Raw genomic sequence first — 19,160 nt, forward strand, 5'->3', positions numbered from 1 at the left:
CATGAAGATGGCTGGTGTATTGGGCCAGGATGATTATGCATGATATGAAAGGAGCCGCTCAACAAATCATACAATATAAATCTAGGATACCGTATAATGAGGAGCACGATACGTCCTCCAGCCGACCAAGGGACATAATTCAAGAAGCCGTGACTGCGCATTTTATTTACGTTCGGTTGTTTTAGAGTATCATGATGAATCTCCTGCTTGATAACGATTTTTTTTGTTGTAGAATGCCCCTTTATCTTCCCGAACCAGCATAGGATATGAAAGTCGGCCGATATATATATCTTTCAAAGTGAGGTTCTAAGCGGCGGCCCTACACCTAGATTATGCAACGCGCTGTAGTGTAAAGTTACTGAGTATTTTGGACCACTTGAGGATTAAAAGGCCACAAAATTGACAGGCTCGTGCACTTACGATTTTCGTCTCCGTAAGAAAAATTCCGGGCCTTTCGCCTCTTGCGAAGATGAAAGAACAGAGGAGCTACCGATAGACAGCTAAATTGTGCTATGTATGGTCCTTATAAAAGACGCGCACATGAATGAAGACACGCACGCATAACGTCCTACAAATCATTCGAAATTGATTCTCATACAATTTGTTGTGGTATAGCTTTGATTTAACAAGGTCACAACTGTCTTCCGTAGCCACACTCTCTCCGCATCTATATCTTTTACAGGTCTCCTTGGACCCTGGCCCTCTCCATTGTCCCAGAGAAAAGTGTTGGTTGCCTTATTTGACTATTTACACGGAATCGGCGTCGCAGAGACAATTTAGAACTTTACCTGTGAGATCGTGTGGACTTTTACGTCACCATGCAACGTTTCGTGTTCACGTTTTCTTTTAATCTCTTCTTTTTTCCCCTTTCTTCTGTCCTAAGTCTTTTAGGGCCTTTACTCCCTTCTCCCCATCCCCGCAGAGTAGCATGTGGGCGGGAACATGCCGGCAAACCTCTCTGCTTTCCTCTAATAAATATCTCTCTCACTCGCTCGCTCGCTCACTCACTCACTCACTCACTCACTCACTCACTCACTCACTCACTCACTCACTCACTCACTCACTCACTCACTCACTCACTCGCTCACTCGCTCACTCTCTCTCTCTCACTCGCTCACTCGCTCACTCTCTCTCTCTCTCTCTCTCTCTCTCTCTCTCTCTCTCTCTCTCTCTCTCTCTCTCTCTCTCTCTGCAGATGGACATGTTTTGACAGTAGACGGGAATTCGTTTACTAAACTAATCCTTGCAAGTTAATGAAACTCACCGTAATGCTAGTCGTCTTAGCAGCCAATTACAGTTCGATTTTTTTCCAACTTGTATTACATTAAAAACTACGGAGCACTTCTTACTATCCTAGAGCAAGCACGTGGGATTCTTTGTCGACGCGACCCAAATGATGCAGAAAATATTGTTAAGAGCCTAGCGCAAGACATCTTCGCTGTAAAAGGCCGAAATCCTTGCCGATCTACGCTGGAATGCCAACTAAAAACAAGCTCACAAGCGCACTGGAAAAACCTATGTTTGCCAACCATATATAGTAAATTCAATAAGTCTACCTGCGTGATATGGATGTCAGGGTCAACGAAATCCATCCCTTACCGCTCTTAGTATATCAAGACCTTTCGCAAAGTCGTTTAGGATTGCCGAAATTCTTACACCTCCTCAAAAGGTCGTAAGGCTGACAAGTTGGGGAGGCGATGGTGGTGAACAAAAATTTTATACGTGGCTCCAGTCAGAAAGCCCGGCTATAAAGTCAGTCATGATGTACTGAGTGAGAGAAGCAGGCACGCCATCGTTTGGTGCAACCGCACTCACCGAAAAGGATTCCGTAGAGGAAGATCATCATGGCGAGGCTGTCGGCCAAGGCGCACAGAATCACCGGCACGGAGCACAGCGCGACGCCGGCCAACAACAGATTTCTCTCGCAGAAATACAGGCCAAGAACACCGTACAGAGGTCCTGGAAAGCATCGACAACTTTGTCGGTAAGATCGCACAAGGTGTTGAAGGAGTCGAAATAGCGTAACAGCTTAACGCCCTCGCCGAGAGAGGCTATGATTGAAACAAAATTTTAGAAATAAACCTAACATTATACACTGCCCCCCCCCCCCCCTTTAATTTTGGCGCAGTGCGTTGTTCGCAAAGCCGCGCTGTATCTGGAAGTGGCCGAGATAGGTGAAGGAAGGATTGAGCTGCAATCTGAACTGAAAGTTTTAACGGCCAAATCCAACGCTTAGCAGGCGTCACGAATTAAACACCCACAAAACATTACGTCTCTCAGGTCGCATGACTGCCTCCTGAACTGCAAATGGCTCAATTCCTTCACTTTGAGCCACTCCAGAGATAATAGAATGATAAACTCTGAACGGCTGTTACCGGTTAAGCCGTTATCAATGCCATAGACCTCGACCTTTCCCTTTACCGGAGCTTGCTTCGGTCTCCCCGGTCGGCAGAAGATCCCACCCACGCTCTTCGCCAAACTATTTGTCGATGTGCCCCGCTTCTACCACAGGCAGTGGTTTCAGAATTCATATCGGGCAGCTCATCAGTCTGCGATTAATCTTGTAACGCGAAGTGCCTCTCGTTCATTTTACGCTGGTCGCCTAAAAAATCAGCATATCTAAACATTGTACCAACTACCTACTGTTTCTACCCTCTGCCAATTTCGTCGCACAGGAGCTCTGTACCAAATTTTGGCCTAATTTTTTAAATTCCTGCTCTCTGGCTCTTCACAGCCGTTTACTATCGCGATAAATTGAAATACGAACAACTGAGCGCGTGGCTTTCAGTGCATTCCCCGCATCCTGGCGACGGGCCGCGCATGCGCAGTGGGAACAAGTTACGAAAGTTTGTGTCCAACGTTGATATGGAAACACCGTCGTTCGGCGTGTGAGCGTTTTGGTTTCACACTAAACTTTTTTTACACCCTTTTAGCCAAAAAAGGTGTAGCATAAGCGGAAAAGGGGTGTTGGGAGGCCTTTATACCCTTTTTCTTGAATCTCAACACCCTTTTCCTAGCTCTACACCCTTTTTGTGTGATAAAATGTTGATATAATTCAAAACCCTTCGTTTTTTTTAGGGTGTTGAAAGGGCGTGGGAAAGGTGTTCAGCTGTTCATTGAATAAGGCCATGCTTGGATGCATAGTAGTACTGTAAAGAACAAGACATCCCCTAATATACTCTTCTAATCGCAAGAAATTTTCAAACGCAAAGAAAAATAATTGGTCGTATGCAATAATCGCTCGTTTCTATGAACGGTGCACCTGATGCCCCCAGTTTAGCTTTGGCACGTTAAACACCAATTTGAACCTTCAAAATTAAAAAGACTATACTCGTGTCGCGAAAATGTGTTTACCGACTGCAACACGCTTGGCTCTCTGTAGGGTGTTCAGACGGTGTGAAATAGGGGTTCAGTTGCAAAAAAAGAACAGCGGAGCTGGGGGTCGACCTAGTTTCTTCCGGTGTTGCTAAGTTTTGTTATGTTTGCTAAGCTTTGCAATGTTCTCGCTAAGCTAGGATGACCGCTGAGGGGTGAGGCCAAGTTCAAACGGATTTTACAAGGCTGTTGTGTGTGTGTGTGTGTGTGTGTGTGTGTGTGTGTGTGTGTGTGTGTGTGTGTGTGTGGTCCCACCATCACTGCCAGGGGATCCAAGGCGGAAACAAGCTAGGTCGTCCCCAGCTATGCTGTTTCTCCAGCCTTGCACCACTATTGCAAGCTCCGCCATTTTTTTTTTTGCCTTTTAGAATCCAAAAAAAGACTAGTACCTTTGAAATGGTATAGTAAGAGGTGCGCATATGCATAAGCCCCTCGTGCTCACACTCTAACAAGCTCGAAAGCCGACTTCACTGTTATAATACCCTATCTGCGGTGGGACACTCTTTACAGGTGCCGCAGTTCTTTTTCTTTGTATTTTTTTGCTAACGCCACCGAAACTAGCTCAAGCTTAAACAGCCTCAAGGGTAATAAATTATGCCAATTAATATTGCTTTAAACATCGTGAGGTACAAAACACGCCCCGCTTGTGTAAAATGTTCAGTCCACCCGTGTAAACAAGTACAAAATGCCTCCAAAGTTGGAGCTCTCTTCACCTTTTTTCTGAGTTGGCGGTCTTTTCTAACACCCTTTTTCTTTACGCCCTTTTTCTTAATTTCGAACACTAATTTGGAGCTTTATACCCTTCTGGGAAAAAGGGTGCTGAAACAATGAACACCATTTTTGAAGGGTGTTGAGGTGGCGGGAAGATTTGTTTGGTGTTTAATAAAATTCATATAGGTTATGGAGCACAAAAACTACCTCGTGATTAAAACGTTTTTGCAAATCTGCGTGTTGATTGGTACATTTTCATAGTAAAATCCCTAGTTCCAAAATTAGCGCTAAAATATATGTTTTGCGACAAGCCCACCGATTCGATCGAGGGGCTTTCCTCTGCTGGATATAAAAGCAAGAAGAGCACATGTATTACTAAGTAAGTATGCACTCCCTGTACCGCTTGCATCCTGTTGGTTTTCTTGCCGAATAGATTTGTGTTCCAAGTGTAACTTGTGCGTATTGAGTGTGTGTTGAATGCTATGCGCTCCGCCGATTCACATTACCACGCCTAGCTGCTGCCCTGGCCAGGGTTCTGAGCAACCTTACACCCTTTTTTAGTGTTCACACGAACACCGTTTTTTCATCCTTACACCTGTTTTCAACAAAACACATTTTAAAGGTGTTCGCATGGGACAAGATTCTTACACCCTTTTCGGCCAAAAAGGCTGTAAGAAAGTTAAGTGTGTTGTCTTCCCACCAAGTTCGGCGCCCGCTCACGCAAGCGTTACCCAACTTTGTTGCTGCGATGAGTGAAAGCGGCGCACGCAGGTATATTGGACACGAACTCTGGTAACCTGTTCTTAATGCGCATACACGGCTTGTCGCCAGAATGCGCGGCATGCACTGAAAGCCACGCGCTTCGTTGTTCGTATTTCAATTAATCACGATAGTACAACACGGGTGACCTGTTGGCTTCACCTAAGGGCCGCCTTGCAGGGCCCGAGCCATGCCGTACCTGCCAGCTGGGACACGGTGATGGCTGTGGTGAGGGGCCACGAGGCGGCTTCTCGGTTCACGTGCAGCATGTCCATGAGGCCGACGTAGGTAACGGCCTCAGACTTCACCACTATCATGCTGAAGAAGACGTAGACGGCCGCCGAAACCGCCACTGGCCAGCAGGCACGGGTGTCGGGCAGAACAATGACCACGTCGCTGCTAGTACCGCTGCTACGCTGCTCCATGGGTTCAGTTTTTCTTGTGGGCACAAAACGAAGCTCCATAAAGTCAGCACGGTTTACGGGAAATATAAGGGAAACACTTCTTTGCGACATGACCCAAAATTGGTCAGGTATAAGAAATATAATTTGTGAAAAGCAGGTGACGAGCAAACCGCGCTGTTCCATTGTGCGTACATTGTGCAGAGAATGATTGAAGGGCACGTAACGGTAAAATTGCCACTCGCATGTTCTGCGCTGTCGCAAGCTTGAGGTCGCTATCGCGAAACGATCCGTAAAACAACGCAGGTCGTGCCGTTTTGCGCATCGCTTTGCGCGTTAGATGTGTTATTTCCTTCCGGCTCTCGCGTGCTCGCAGGGCTTGTGAATCAATAAAAATACGGGTTTCTGACGCCAATAGCGAGCCATTTCAAAATTATGGACCCCGTTTCAGAGAATCCGGTACCCCTGAGTTGATATCATATCTGCGCCCACTGCGACGTCATGAACACTTGTATCAGAACTGGGTACAATGTAGGCTGCTCATCGATATGTAAAATTGTAAAATGTGTAAATGTTCCAACCAATAACCCTTGAGGGATTGCCTAACACGAGATAACCCAGAAGTGGATCGAAACGAATAAGAAGTTCTGTCAGGACTCTAAGCTATCACTTTCTATAAAAAGCTTAGCCATGAAGTGTGTGGGTGTGTCAAAAAGCAAATCCTACACGCCTACGTGCACTGTTCTCGAACTGAAGCCCACCGGGAGGAGTCACCCACTGTTTATTTAGCTTTCGCGCAGTTCTCGTTATTTCTGGAACGTTCTTCATTTCCCTATTTCCAGGGCAGTTGTATCGGTTATCCTGAGGAAAGCAGCCGAAATTTAGGGTATTCGGACAGTTTGCTTCACGAAGTGCGATAACGAACAGCAATCGGCATTGGCGATGCTGTTCTTTAGATCCTTAATATATAGTATGGGTATAAGGCCACTTGGATCCCTTGGAGAAAGCAGTAACTTGTGAAGCCCAGGAAATAAATCCAAGTATGATACACGCGATTACTACGCAGTAAATTGGAAGGACTACGGCTCAATGAACGGTGTCCGCAACAGCGAACACACGCGGAAAACGATCCCAGAGCGCTAAGTAAGGTGATCTCCGCTTTGCTTCTCGGCACGTACCGCAGACAGCGTTTCTCTTTGATAGAAAACGCAAAGGCATCGCGTCGATACGGGCCGCGCATGCCCATATGTTACAAGTCAAAAACCGGGCTCTATCACTAGACGTCGCCCGCGGAGTTCAAAGCACGCTTCTTGGACGTTTTAGACGAGCGTCTTGCACAGTGTGCGTCGAACGAAGTGAAAAATAGTGCAGTAACTGCATCAGGCTACGTTAGACATTATGTTAATAGTTCTCTATGGCTCTTTCTGGTGTTAAAGTTCTTAACTGACTTGGTGATACTATACTAACGACATCGTGCATGTGTATATGAAGGGCTACATGTCCAACTTGGAGAATTTGCGAAATATTGGCTGCGTGTTTATGCCCCTAGTGCCTGCGTCGACCTTAAAGTACGCTCCGCACCAGCTTCTCAAAATATTACGTAAAAGTGTAATGAATTGAGTGCTTATCTTGAGAGCCCACACCTACACTTCTAACGAAATGTAGGGGTGGGCTTTGCGTTCCTTGTGGTGAAAACGATCTAAAATTCCCCATTACACTCCTGTTTGAAAAAGTAAACAATGCGTACACGTAAAATACTTATCGAAAATAAAAAAAAATGTGGAGAAGTAAAATATTTATCGAAATCAAAATTTGTATACTGCTTTCACTCTGATGATGGTTGCAATTAATTGGCGCAAGGCCAACTAGGGCAAAGAGCGCCAAAAACAGAAAATTAGCTAGCATAGATTAAAAGTGAATATAAAAACTGAACTGCTTTCACTATAATTTCCAGCCTATGTGTATTAGTAGTACGGAGAAAAGAAAGATGTACAGTCGCGTGCGATTTGAAGGTAATCGCGCGAGCGTCGACCGACCACGACGATAACGCCCCCACGCGGCTTGTTTTACTCTGCCTGGTTCCTGGTTTACGCCTTCTCTCCCTCGGTCGCTGTTTATTCCAGCAGCCATCACTCCAGCACAAAATCAATAACCCCTTCCTTTTTTTTATCGCGCACGCAGCGACGACGTCGCACTCGTGGTATTTTACAGCAGTTCCCGAAAAGGTGCGCAGAAACGCATTCTCTGGAAATACTGGACATTTATAACAATGGGCGCTATCGTTGCTCACGATAACCAAGAAAAAAACGCACACGTGATTGCCACCACACAAGATTACCACAAAGCGGAAAGGGTGGTTTACTAGCCGCGGGAGTGATCACTGCTTGATGGAACCGCGACCGAGAGAGAGGAGAATGCATAAACTAGGTCCCAGTCGCTCCGAAAATGGCCGCGCAGGGGCGTTGTCGCCTTTATCGGTCGAAGCTCGCGCGATTACCTTCAAATCGCACGCGACTGTACCTCTATGCGAAACGGTTAACTTCTCAGTAACGTGTTGAGTAACGTGCATGGTCTCGCGCGGTTATTTTTAGCAGCGCTTCACGATGTCGGACATTTATAGCATTACTGCAATTTCACGGTGACCGCGCTTGTTTTCCTTAGTGTATCCTCCCCCGCTATAGCAGGACCTCATATCTAAAAGTGTGCCACTTGATGGGTTAGGTTAGGTTTATTTAAAATGGCTTAAAGAAAAAGGATATTTCTCAAAGTAGATGTGGGCGCGATGAAAGAAAGTAAATGAAGTCAGGCGAACCGAATACTCTCTTCACACATTTGTCGAGCACGGTGCACTGTGAGGTATTAAAACCTCAAAACATTACAATGGGCCAAACTTTCTTGATAGGCTACAAACAAGTAACTACTTATCTCCAGAAACGAAACAAGAAGAATCCAGGTAACACAATCTGCTGGTCCCATTCGGAGCGCGTAACAGGCGTAGTTGAAACACGAACATAATAGCCTTCTGAGGAAATTAAAGTTGCTGCTTACCTCGGCCAACTCGGGAATCCTCCTTGTTTCAACGCCAGCGCAGCTCCGCTTGAAGTTGGCTCATCAGGCGACCGCACTTCTAGTCCTTAGACTCGCTAGTCGTAGCGGTGCCAGCGATGCTAGTCGAGGCTTTGCGAAAGATTCATCAGCCGTGAGAACACGCCTGCGCACGCACTCCTGCCTTCGACAAGATGGGTCGAGGCAACGATGTCGAGCCAAGCTTCTAGCTAAGCCGTGTATGGCCACGAATACAACTGTTCAATGCCGCGGTTTTGAAGTGCTGCCGCTTCCGCATACCCTTCCGGCGGAAAGTTTTTTTTTTCGAGCTCTGCATGGAAAGTGAGTGCGTGAGGTGGGGCTACGCACGTGTGGGCTGCAAACGCAAGTGATAAAGCTAACGGTGTGTGTGGAGACGTTCGGATATCAAGAACACGTGAAAAAAAAATGCAAAGAAAGGAGGTTCGTGCGAAAGCTACTGCAAGTCTCTGCAGCACTGCTGAAGGAATAGGTCAAACTTAGGCAAAAAAGAGAAAGAGAGAAAGCAGGGATCTTTGTTGTTTACACGTATGCTTCAGTGTGAACTTTTCGTGTTTTTTTTTTTTTTTCTCGGAGTTTACATGATTTAGTGCTGTCCGCCACAGCGCTCAAACGGCACGTGTAAACGGTCCGGCAATATCCTTCAGACAGTCCCAATTATGTTGGTGAGGAAGGGATGCAATGGAACTTTTCAGCAACCTTTATCTGCGCATGCGTTAGAGGCACCGCCATTACTTTTGGTGGCTCACTTTTATCGTAATCACCGCATCTGGTGGAAGCCGTGGGCTCGCCGGGCCCAACTCTGAACAGATGCTGGTTGGCATTTGGTGGCCACTCCCAAACCGCAAAATCCTTGAAAGGCCAGTACACGCCTTTCAGTGCGGTTCACGAGGTTCTGAACCGTACTGAACCTCGTGAAAAGCGCTCTAAATTTAAGGACTTTTGCCCGTAATGTTAGAAGCGTGAAGCGTGATGCGCATGCAAAGCAAGCCTTTTAGCTATCCTCACGGGCGCGCCCCGTGATTAGTAACATTGGACAACAGTGTCACCGGCGATTGTGACCTAAAGAACCACCAGTTGGAATTTTTTCGTTCACCGCAACTAGCGCTGTTCTAGGTGTCGAAAAGTTACATTGCCGAAAAGTTAAGGAAAAGCCGGAGTGAGCGACAGCTTGAATCTTTATTGCATGATTACAACAGCGCAAGACACACGTGGCTGAGCCTACCTTATGAACGATTTAAGGTGGAAAAAGTGCACGTTTGCATCTGTCTCGCTGTTTGACTAACTTCGTGCAGCCCATCAGCGGCTGCGAGGTGTGATCAGGCGCTGATAACAGTGCACACAAGGTGGCAGTCGCTGAGAAACTTGTGAAGTTGCACTTCCATGGGCGAAGACGATGTAAGCACGGATGCGATGGGAGAAGATGCTTTACCGCCGTTCACAGGAAATATAGCCATTTTCTGTAACCATAGCCCTCCTGTAGAAGCCCATATTTTCACGCAGGCGGGGATTCCATTATATTAACAACACTACGGCGAAGTAGCTTATTATGAAAGAAAATAAAACTACGCGTATCATAGAGTCGTCTTGTCGATTAACTGCAGCCTAATTGTTTAGAAGAAATCTACATTAAATTGAGATCTAGGGAGTACTTGCGAGAGAGTTGGCTTTACCTAAATGTGTTTTCTGTCGGCGGACCCGCTTGAACCGCTGGGAGATAGAAGCATGCTCCGCTTTTAAACAATCCTTGGTCGCACTGCCGAAGCACTTGGTCGCGCTGCCGGCAAGGCGTCGAAGTTTTGTCGTGGAATTGGGTTTCGTGTGGTGTGGAATAAAGGAATGAAAAACTTGTTCGGCAAACCGGAAGTTAACACAGAGAAGTTCCAAACTGCAGGAACTTGCCAATCACGCAAAAAAAAAAAAAACCACAAACGCATCCCGTCGTACTGTCTCAATGCAGGCAAAACCGATGCAAAAGTGTCTGCGTCTGTCCTGTCTTGCCTGTCGTCTCGTTAATGCACTAAAGGCAAACCATGCCGCTTGCAAGGTCGACCCCACAAAACGAATAGTGAAAAAGAAGTGCATGCGTCACAACAGGACTGCTGTACGCTTCTGTGTTCATGATGCTTGCTGCAATTATCGTGTCTTCAGCGCACTCCTCTCCAGACCAGCGCTATGTTCCCTGGAAAGAAAAAAATACCAGGTCCATTTTGAGTAATTTACGCCCCTGCCCTGTCCATGAAAAAAAAAAAAAACGGAAAGCGCCGCGCTTTACGACGATGCAAGCCATGATTCACACGACGCCCATCGAACGTCGGGCGGAGTCGGCCGGATCGTTGCGGACAATCCTAGTGTAACCTCTAGCTAGCGCATATGCTGCCCCACTGAAGCCCTTAGTTAGACTACAGGTTGAGCTTCCCGACGACCCGGGTCAGCTATCCCCGTCATCCTGAGTCGGTGAGGAGTTCAATAAAGAGAAGACCCACAACGTGTTCAATATCGACGTGTACTCTCTCTTGTATGCCAGGCGCACCGGTCCTCCAGGAAGACGATTTGCAGTGGGTTTGGGAAGAGAGTTATATTGGAAGGAAGCGAAATTCAACCTTGCTTCGTTATCGCAGCGGCCGTGTGCCGCGGTAGAGCTTCGCTGTACAACACCGACAATTATGCCACCAACGCCAAGGACGCAGTCGCAACTGATTCTACTGCCATCATCGGAAAGAATCAGTTTGAGGATGCCATCGTGGGGCCCAAGAAAATATGAATGGTTCCAGGCCGCTTCGGCACTGCAGAGCGACACGGGTTATCCGCTAATAAATCACGCGGAACACTCGCAATCATGTCGAGGTAAACAATAGTCTACGATACAGGGTTGGGCATTGTGGTGAACCCTACAGTGGTGATCATAACACGGAAAGGAGTTGTCCTTATTTTGTTAGCACTCTTGAATAGTATACGCAGGATTCTGGTGTAATGTGAGGGACGCGCTTTTACGAAGAATATTTAAAATTTTATTTATCTTTTTTTTTAATTTAATGTAAGTGCTGATAGATAGATAGATAGATAGATAGATAGATAGATAGATAGATAGATAGATAGATAGATAGATAGATAGATAGATAGATAGATAGATAGATAGATAGATAGATAGATAGATAGATAGATGGATGGATGGATGGATGGATGGATAGATAGATAGACAGACAGACAGACAGACAGACAGACAGACAGACAGACAGACAGACAGACAGATAGATAGATAGATAGATAGATAGATAGATAGATAGATAGATAGATAGATAGATAGATAGATAGATAGATAAATAGATAGATAGATAGATAGATAGATAGATGGATGGATGGATGGATGGATGGATGGATGGATGGATAGATAGATAGATAGATAGATAGATAGACAGACAGACAGACAGACAGACAGACAGACAGACAGACAGACAGACAGACAGACAGACAGACAGATAGATAGATAGATAGATAGATAGATAGATAGATAGATAGATAGATAGATAGATAGATAGATAGATAGATAGATAGATAGATAGATAGATAGATAGATAGATTAACTTTATTTTTGAACTATATTATTCCTGAGGGAAATTTATTAAGAGAACTTTGCTATTTCTGGACGCATGGTTGGCTTTATTTTGTCCGGTTGTTTGTAACCAGCGCTTCTGGCCCCACATCTTCAGCCAACTGGACGGGCCAGAGTCGTATGTCTGGGTCGGGAGAGCATTTGTAAATGTTGACGTTAAGCTTTGGTTGGCTCCTTATGGGAGTTATAATTAAGCTCAGCGTCAAATCACCTGTAGGTAAACTTGGATAAACATATGTGTAGAAAAACACCGCCAACTTTCTTGGAGAAAAGTATTTCATGCGGTTACTTGTCTGATAACCTCTCGTACTAAAAGTTGAGTAGCCGAAATAAAGACAGGTAAGCGTACGGTTCGTCACATTTTACTTGAAATTGCACCTTTCTTGCGATAGAAAACATGGGAGAAGCGAAGGTGGTGGGGGACGGGGGGAGAGGGAAGGGGGAGAGGGAAGGGGTGCATGCGCATGTGCTTACAAGCGAAAGGAAGAGGGAAGGGGAAGAAGTGGGTTAGTGAGTTGGAGCAAGGGAGGAGTCTCCTGATGTATGTAGGATGGAAAGTAAATTGAGATAGAGATGGGGCAGATGGGAGTGCCATGGTTACGTCCGGCGTAGAGAGAGGCAGAGTACCAATCGCCTGGGAAGTTCCTGGAATTGAGCTGGTGAACCGTCTGGGGGACGTCTCAAAGAGCCCTGTAGGAACGGGAGCTCCTTCACAGATGCAGGGAGCAGGGACTGCCTGTACCATATACTCCTACGATGAAGAGGCTTAAGTTCCCCAGGCCTCCTGGGGACGCGCACTGCAGTAGACAGATGGTCACACACAAAAAAAAACAAAAAAAAAAAACATCAGTGTGTTTATACAGCCGAGAGACACATAACGTCCTCTGTTGTCCGTTTAGAGATCGCCAGCCAAGTGCTTTTAAGGGCGTTCCTGACTTGCCAGGGGCACGAGCACGGATAGTACATTGTTCCCGCTATTTCACATCCTCAAGCAACCAAATAGCCCGAATTGAAGTTTCAGTCAGTCAGTCGCTAGGTCGGTCGGTCTATCAGTCAGATAGACACAGACGGGCGGACGGACGGCTGGACGAATGAACCAAAATTTTCGTGTGTATGACGCCGTTCGGGATGCTGTTCTGTGCTCTCTGACCTTCCGATAGCTTTATTCATTTTTTGTCAGGAGAAATTGCAAAATGCCTTGTAGTCGTATTGAGAACCGCCACCAAAGCCGGATGGGGTTGGTGCGGAACTTGCGAAATGAAAATACCTATCAGGGATTACTTGACGCTACAGAGCTTTAGTGGCCTTGTCCCACCCGGCATACATAAGTGGGGGATTGCACTGATTGCTCGACCTTTCGTCTGTTGAACTTTCGCAAATGATGTGGGCGGAGGTGTCGTGTGGTAATAATGAAGTTCACCTCCTGAAAGTAATAACCTTCGTTGTTAGGCACGCATGTCGTCGTAAATGTGTAAAGAAAAAGAGCGAGCTTTTTATTTTTTACCTTTCTCTTTTTTTTCTTGCCCGTAATTAGCATGACATTTTCTTCATCACTCATATTAAGTACATCATTATGAGCTCCTGTGTGCACAAAAGGCTTTAAAAATGTTTGTGTTTGAGGAGATCGCAACACAAGCCCAGTCAATCGTGGTGATTTCCCGCGCATAGCGTTGAAAATGTGCTGATAAAGGAGGAGAGAGAAATGGCCGGCACTCCACGCAAGATAGGTCCGCCCGTTAATTATCACCACCGCCAACCAACCAACCAATTGTGTAATTTGTGAGCTAGAAAAGGATAGTTTGATTGCAATGTTTTTTCCCGCGTATTCAAGGGTCAAGGGGGAACACCATGTTAAGCTTCTTTTTAACACGAAAGTATTTTAAGCCCGGGTGCACCAAGATCTCATTCCCGTCATATCCGTCCCGGCAGTGGCGTCGCCAGAAAAAGTGCCATTGACGCTGCTGCGCGCGGATTCGAGCCCATGCCCTCTCGAGCCCTCTCGCCACAACGTGAGGTTACGTGGCGCTTTGCCTACTGCACTTTGAACAGAGACGTGAGCAGCTCTACGAACGCGCCTTATGTCCTTCGCTATGACTAATTACGTGGTGCTGCCGTCTAGGAGAGGCGAAGCGAAGCAGCGCGCCATGACGCTAATGAGTGCAGACAGTTGACGCCTCGATACCAGCGCCTTCATGTACGGGGGACGCGCGCGAACTGAGGCACCCTCCGCTGTCATGTTGTTCTTATGACCGTTATGTGTTTCAAGCTGCTGTTTCTGTGCATGTCATTTTTGGTTTTGTTGTCCCAGAATAAACCGGTTATTTTTTTACGAGGGTGCTGGCTTTGGCCTGTTGGTAGAATATGACAAAGAATCGAAGCACTAGGACAACGAGACAAGCGAGTCAACACACATAAGACGGTTGTGTTTGTGTGTGTTGACTCGCTTCTCCCGTTGTCCTAGCGCTTCAATTCTTTGTCGGTTTTTTTTTTAGTTCCTTGCGTGTCGGAGTCACTTAGTCTTGCGGGGTCAGGCTCGCGAACCCTTCGCACATGAAGGAGGTTCCTTTAACATTCAACTCCTCCTGTGAAGGCTCCTTTCACGTTCGTGTTTTACCGATTCTTATGAAAGAGGGAACAACCACAATTTTTTACAAAAGGAACTGTTCGGGGGACACTTCGCAGTGTTTACAGGGGGACGTTAGATTCTGTGTATTAAATGGTAGTTTTTAGACCTACGATGGGCGTAACTGTGGTCATGACTCCGTCGCGAAGGGTGCTGCGGGAAAAACCTGATCTCGGATAGCGACTGTAACTCGCGTTCTGACACGGGCGTCTTCAGAAAAAACTACTCTTTGTTTGCCACTGTACGTTTGCCTACTGTCGTTCGGAAAAAAATGTTTGAAAGAGTTGTAAAAACTTCTGGGAATTCTTGATCATTACAAATTGAAGTTGCACACCACCCATGAGTAGCGATACTGTCGAGCGGTCCGCTGGGGCGTCCGTATAAGCATCGGCCCTGAGTGAGAATACTATTTGTTAAGTAAATCTAGATGACTGCGTCATGAGTAATAGCATTTTACTCCAAGCAGACGCAATACACTGTTAGCATCGCTGACGTCGCTGGATAGGCAAACAGGAGTTAGCGACACCAAACGGTGTCAGGCCGGCACGGTTGGATCAAAGTATCGACTTCGTGCGCTTCTGCTGAAAACTTTCGATCCCTCTGGTGCAACGGAGCCCAATTCTATTTTATTTTTGATGGCGCATAATATACCTATTGTGTTTTATGTTAGCGGTAGAACTAGACAGGCTTGTCAATGACACAATGTTTACCAATCAATTACTGCGGATGACATTACCGTAGCTTTCTAGGAATTTTTAAGCGGCCTCTTTCGTGGTAGCTGGTCATTCGAGTCAAAAGTAAAAGAAGTTGATCTCTATGTTTGCCCGCAACGTTCGGGAGCAAGGCCTAGGGCTGGTTTTAGTTTTCATACGTATATGTGCGGTATACAGGGTGTCCCAGCTATCATGCACCAAGATTTAAAAAAAGAGCAATGGTGTTACACGAACAAAACCTAGTGCGTAATGCTTGCAGTACTGTGGAGAAGCGGATAGTAATTTTTTAGTTAATGAGACATAACTAATTATTTGTAATTAATTATCTAACTCGAGGACTACTCTCCTAATCACTGATGTGCCAATGAGGCACTTGTAGGTACCCACGAGGGGCATCTAACTACGGTATTTTCAGCGACGAACTAATTGCGTACTCATTTATTCTGACAGATAAAGAAAACCCGAGAAATATGAAAAATACCACGTGACGGCGCTTCCGCGCGCATTGTAAAGTAGCGTCCCCAAATAAGCTGATAGAAAGAAACTGCTTCGCCTGTCACCCGCCTGAAGAGACAGCGCATCACCTTGACAATGGCATGTATGGAAGCAGCAACAGCAGCAAGATTCGCAGGGCGCCTGTGCAGGTAAGGCACAAACTCGGTCGCGATTTATTCTTTCTTTATTTTGTTTATTTCATTCTGGCTAACTGAGCGGCAGCCTGTTTGAGGGCATTGCTTTACGATGCGCTCTAATACGCGCGGAGGCGCTGTCACGTGGTATTTTTTATATTTCGTGGGTTTACTTTATCAGTCAGAATAAATGAGTACGCAATTAGTTCGTCGCTGAAAATGCTGCAGTTAGATGCCCCTCATGGGTACCTACAAGTGCCTCATTGGCACTTCAGTGATTAGGACAGTACTTTTCGAGTTAGATAATAATTACAAATAATTAGTTAAGTCTCATTAACGAAAAAAATGCTGCACGCTTCTCCACAGTACTGCAAACATTATGCACTAGGTTTTCTTCGAGTTACGCCATTACTCTTTTTTTAAATCTTGGTGCATGATAGCTGGGACACCCTGTATAGTTCACGGAGCTTCCTTCGGTCGCTTCTGCTTGATGCTTGTCCCTCCGTGCGTAACGTTAGGCGAGATTCGGAAGTAGGAGTATCCATTAGGAGAACCCTTCACTATCCTTCTCATCGTCCTTACTTACTCGACGTTTTTATTTCAGACTGCTGGCTTCGTTACAATAGGACGAATTGATCGTTGTAAAAATCTTTTAATACCGTCGTAGGAACTTTATATTGGGACAGCGTCGATGTTATTTAAATGCACTACACAATTCTGCACTACAAGTGGAAGATGTATCGTTGTGTCGGGGTTACCTGTACTTCAAACACACACACACACACGTACACAGCACACACACACACACACACACACACACACACACACACACACACATATATATATATATATATATATATATATATATACAGAAAGATAGGTCAGCAGTCTACAACGCCAAAGGAGGCATAGGGGTGTGGTTAGGCTCTTTTCTTTTTCACTACGGTTAATTAAGTAAACATTTTTTTAATTATACAGAAGAAAGAAAGAAAGAAAAACACGCGCCCAGAGTGGGGCGCGTGTTTTTCTTTCTTTCTTTCTTCTGTATAATTAGAAAAATGTTTACTTAATTAACCGTAGTGAAAAAGAAAAGAGCCTAACCACACCCCTATGCCTCCTTTGGCGTTGTAGACTGCTGACCTATCTTTCTGTATTTCCTCAACGAGTCCCTCATTTCCTTACTATATTATTCTGCGAAAGCCAAGCGAGGGTCTCGGTTCTGGCAGCCTTGATGCCTAGGTAGCATAAGAGGGCTTCCCGCCAGTAACCCGCTCATGACAGGCTGTAGACGTTCGAGTCACGCCCCGGGGGTTAAAAAGAAGGTCCCCTTCTCCCCGTGTAGTCAGAGTGGCGCTGGCTACCACCCTCAAGCGTCAGATACACTTATAGTAAATATAAATAGCCCAGAAAGTGGAGGAGAACACAGTCGCCCAGATAGCCGAATTGGTAAGGCATTCGACATGTAATCGAAAGGCGTGGGTTCGATCCCCACTCTGGGCGCGTGTTTTTCTTTCTTTCTTTCTTCTGTATAATTAAAAAAATGTTTACTTAATTAACCGTAGTGAAAAAGAAAAGAGCCTAACCACACCCCTATGCCTCCTTTGGCGTTGTAGACTGCTGACCTATCTTTCTGTATTTCCTCAACGAGTCCCTCATTTCCTTACTATATTATTCTGCGAAAGCCAAGCGAGGGTCTCGGTTCTGGCAGCCTTGATGCCTAGGTAGCATAAGAGGGCTTCCCGCCAGTAACCCGCTCATGACAGGCTGTAGACGTTCGAGTCACGCCCCGGGGGTTAAAAAGAAGGTCCCCTTCTCCCCGTGTAGTCAGAGTGGCGCTGGCTACCACCCTCAAGCGTCAGATACACTTATAGTAAATATAAATAGCCCAGAAAGTGGAGGAGAACACAGTCGCCCAGATAGCCGAATTGGTAAGGCATTCGACATGTAATCGAAAGGCGTGGGTTCGTTCCCCACTCTGGGCGCGTGTTTTTCTTTCTTTCTTTCTTCTGTATAATTAAAAAAATGTTTACTTAATTAACCGTAGTGAAAAAGAAAAGAGCCTAACCACACCCCTATGCCTCCTTTGGCGTTGTAGACTGCTGACCTATCTTTCTGTATTTCCTCAACGAGTCCCTCATTTCCTTACTATATTATTCTGCGAAAGCCAAGCGAGGGTCTCGGTTCTGGCAGCCTTGATGCCTAGGTAGCATAAGAGGGCTTCCCGCCAGTAACCCGCTCATGACAGGCTGTAGACGTTCGAGTCACGCCCCGGGGGTTAAAAAGAAGGTCCCCTTCTCCCCGTGTAGTCAGAGTGGCGCTGGCTACCACCCTCAAGCGTCAGATACACTTATAGTAAATATAAATAGCCCAGAAAGTGGAGGAGAACACAGTCGCCCAGATAGCCGAATTGGTAAGGCATTCGACATGTAATCGAAAGGCGTGGGTTCGATCCCCACTCTGGGCGCGTGTTTTTCTTTCTTTCTTTCTTCTGTATAATTAAAAAAATGTTTACTTAATTAACCGTAGTGAAAAAGAAAAGAGCCTAACCACACCCCTATGCCTCCTTTGGCGTTGTAGACTGCTGACCTATCTTTCTGTATTTCCTCAACGAGTCCCTCATTTCCTTACTATATTATTCTGCGAAAGCCAAGCGAGGGTCTCGGTTCTGGCAGCCTTGATGCCTAGGTAGCATAAGAGGGCTTCCCGCCAGTAACCCGCTCATGACAGGCTGTAGACGTTCGAGTCACGCCCCGGGGGTTAAAAAGAAGGTCCCCTTCTCCCCGTGTAGTCAGAGTGGCGCTGGCTACCACCCTCAAGCGTCAGATACACTTATAGTAAATATAAATAGCCCAGAAAGTGGAGGAGAACACAGTCGCCCAGATAGCCGAATTGGTAAGGCATTCGACATGTAATCGAAAGGCGTGGGTTCGTTCCCCACTCTGGGCGCGTGTTTTTCTTTCTTTCTTTCTTCTGTATAATTAAAAAAATGTTTACTTAATTAACCGTAGTGAAAAAGAAAAGAGCCTAACCACACCCCTATGCCTCCTTTGGCGTTGTAGACTGCTGACCTATCTTTCTGTATTTCCTCAACGAGTCCCTCATTTCCTTACTATATATATATATATATATATATATATAGACAGAAAATAAGGGTTGGCAGTCAAGAAAACCTCGGAAAGCAAAGGGGAGGTTGTGGTGGGTCATAGAAAGAGATGAAGAATTTTTTGAGTCGAAAAGAAAGTGGTGAAAAAA

At 45.9% G+C, this 19,160-nt stretch overlaps 1 protein-coding gene and 4 non-coding genes across 6 annotated transcripts in view; 4 read left to right on the forward strand and 1 right to left on the reverse strand.

Moving 5' to 3' along the window:
- LOC144169623 (uncharacterized) overlaps positions 1–8,714 on the reverse strand; it is a 30,982-nt gene extending 22,268 nt beyond the window's left edge. Inside the window, exons 1-3 of one of the 2 annotated variants that reach the window (XR_013322481.1) lie at positions 8,295–8,714; positions 5,045–5,283; positions 1,816–1,959 (exon numbers count right to left, since the gene is read on the reverse strand). Coding sequence is in view for 1 of the 2 variants with exons in the window: in XM_077698876.1 (XP_077555002.1) it covers positions 1,816–1,959; positions 5,045–5,270 (370 nt within the window). In the remaining variant the exon portion in view is untranslated. The remainder of the gene's footprint in view (positions 1–1,815; positions 1,960–5,044; positions 5,284–8,294) is intronic. The other variant, XM_077698876.1, reaches the window with a different exon arrangement.
- Positions 8,715–17,336: 8,622 nt separating this feature from the next.
- Positions 17,337–17,408, forward strand: Trnat-ugu (transfer RNA threonine (anticodon UGU)). The gene has a single exon. It is a non-coding gene; the product is annotated as a tRNA-Thr (tRNA).
- A 410-nt stretch (positions 17,409–17,818) lies between these two features.
- Positions 17,819–17,890, forward strand: Trnat-ugu (transfer RNA threonine (anticodon UGU)). The gene has a single exon. It is a non-coding gene; the product is annotated as a tRNA-Thr (tRNA).
- A 410-nt stretch (positions 17,891–18,300) lies between these two features.
- On the forward strand, positions 18,301–18,372 carry Trnat-ugu (transfer RNA threonine (anticodon UGU)). Its single transcript has one exon. It is a non-coding gene; the product is annotated as a tRNA-Thr (tRNA).
- A 410-nt stretch (positions 18,373–18,782) lies between these two features.
- Trnat-ugu (transfer RNA threonine (anticodon UGU)) lies at positions 18,783–18,854 on the forward strand. Its single transcript has one exon. It is a non-coding gene; the product is annotated as a tRNA-Thr (tRNA).
- The last annotated feature ends 306 nt before the right edge of the window (positions 18,855–19,160 follow it).

Source organism: Haemaphysalis longicornis, unplaced genomic scaffold, assembly GCF_048455015.1.
Source record: "Haemaphysalis longicornis isolate Haplotype H1 unplaced genomic scaffold, Haemaphysalis longicornis Haplotype H1 scaffold_2, whole genome shotgun sequence".
NCBI classification, from domain to species: Eukaryota; Metazoa; Arthropoda; class Arachnida; order Ixodida; family Ixodidae; genus Haemaphysalis; species Haemaphysalis longicornis.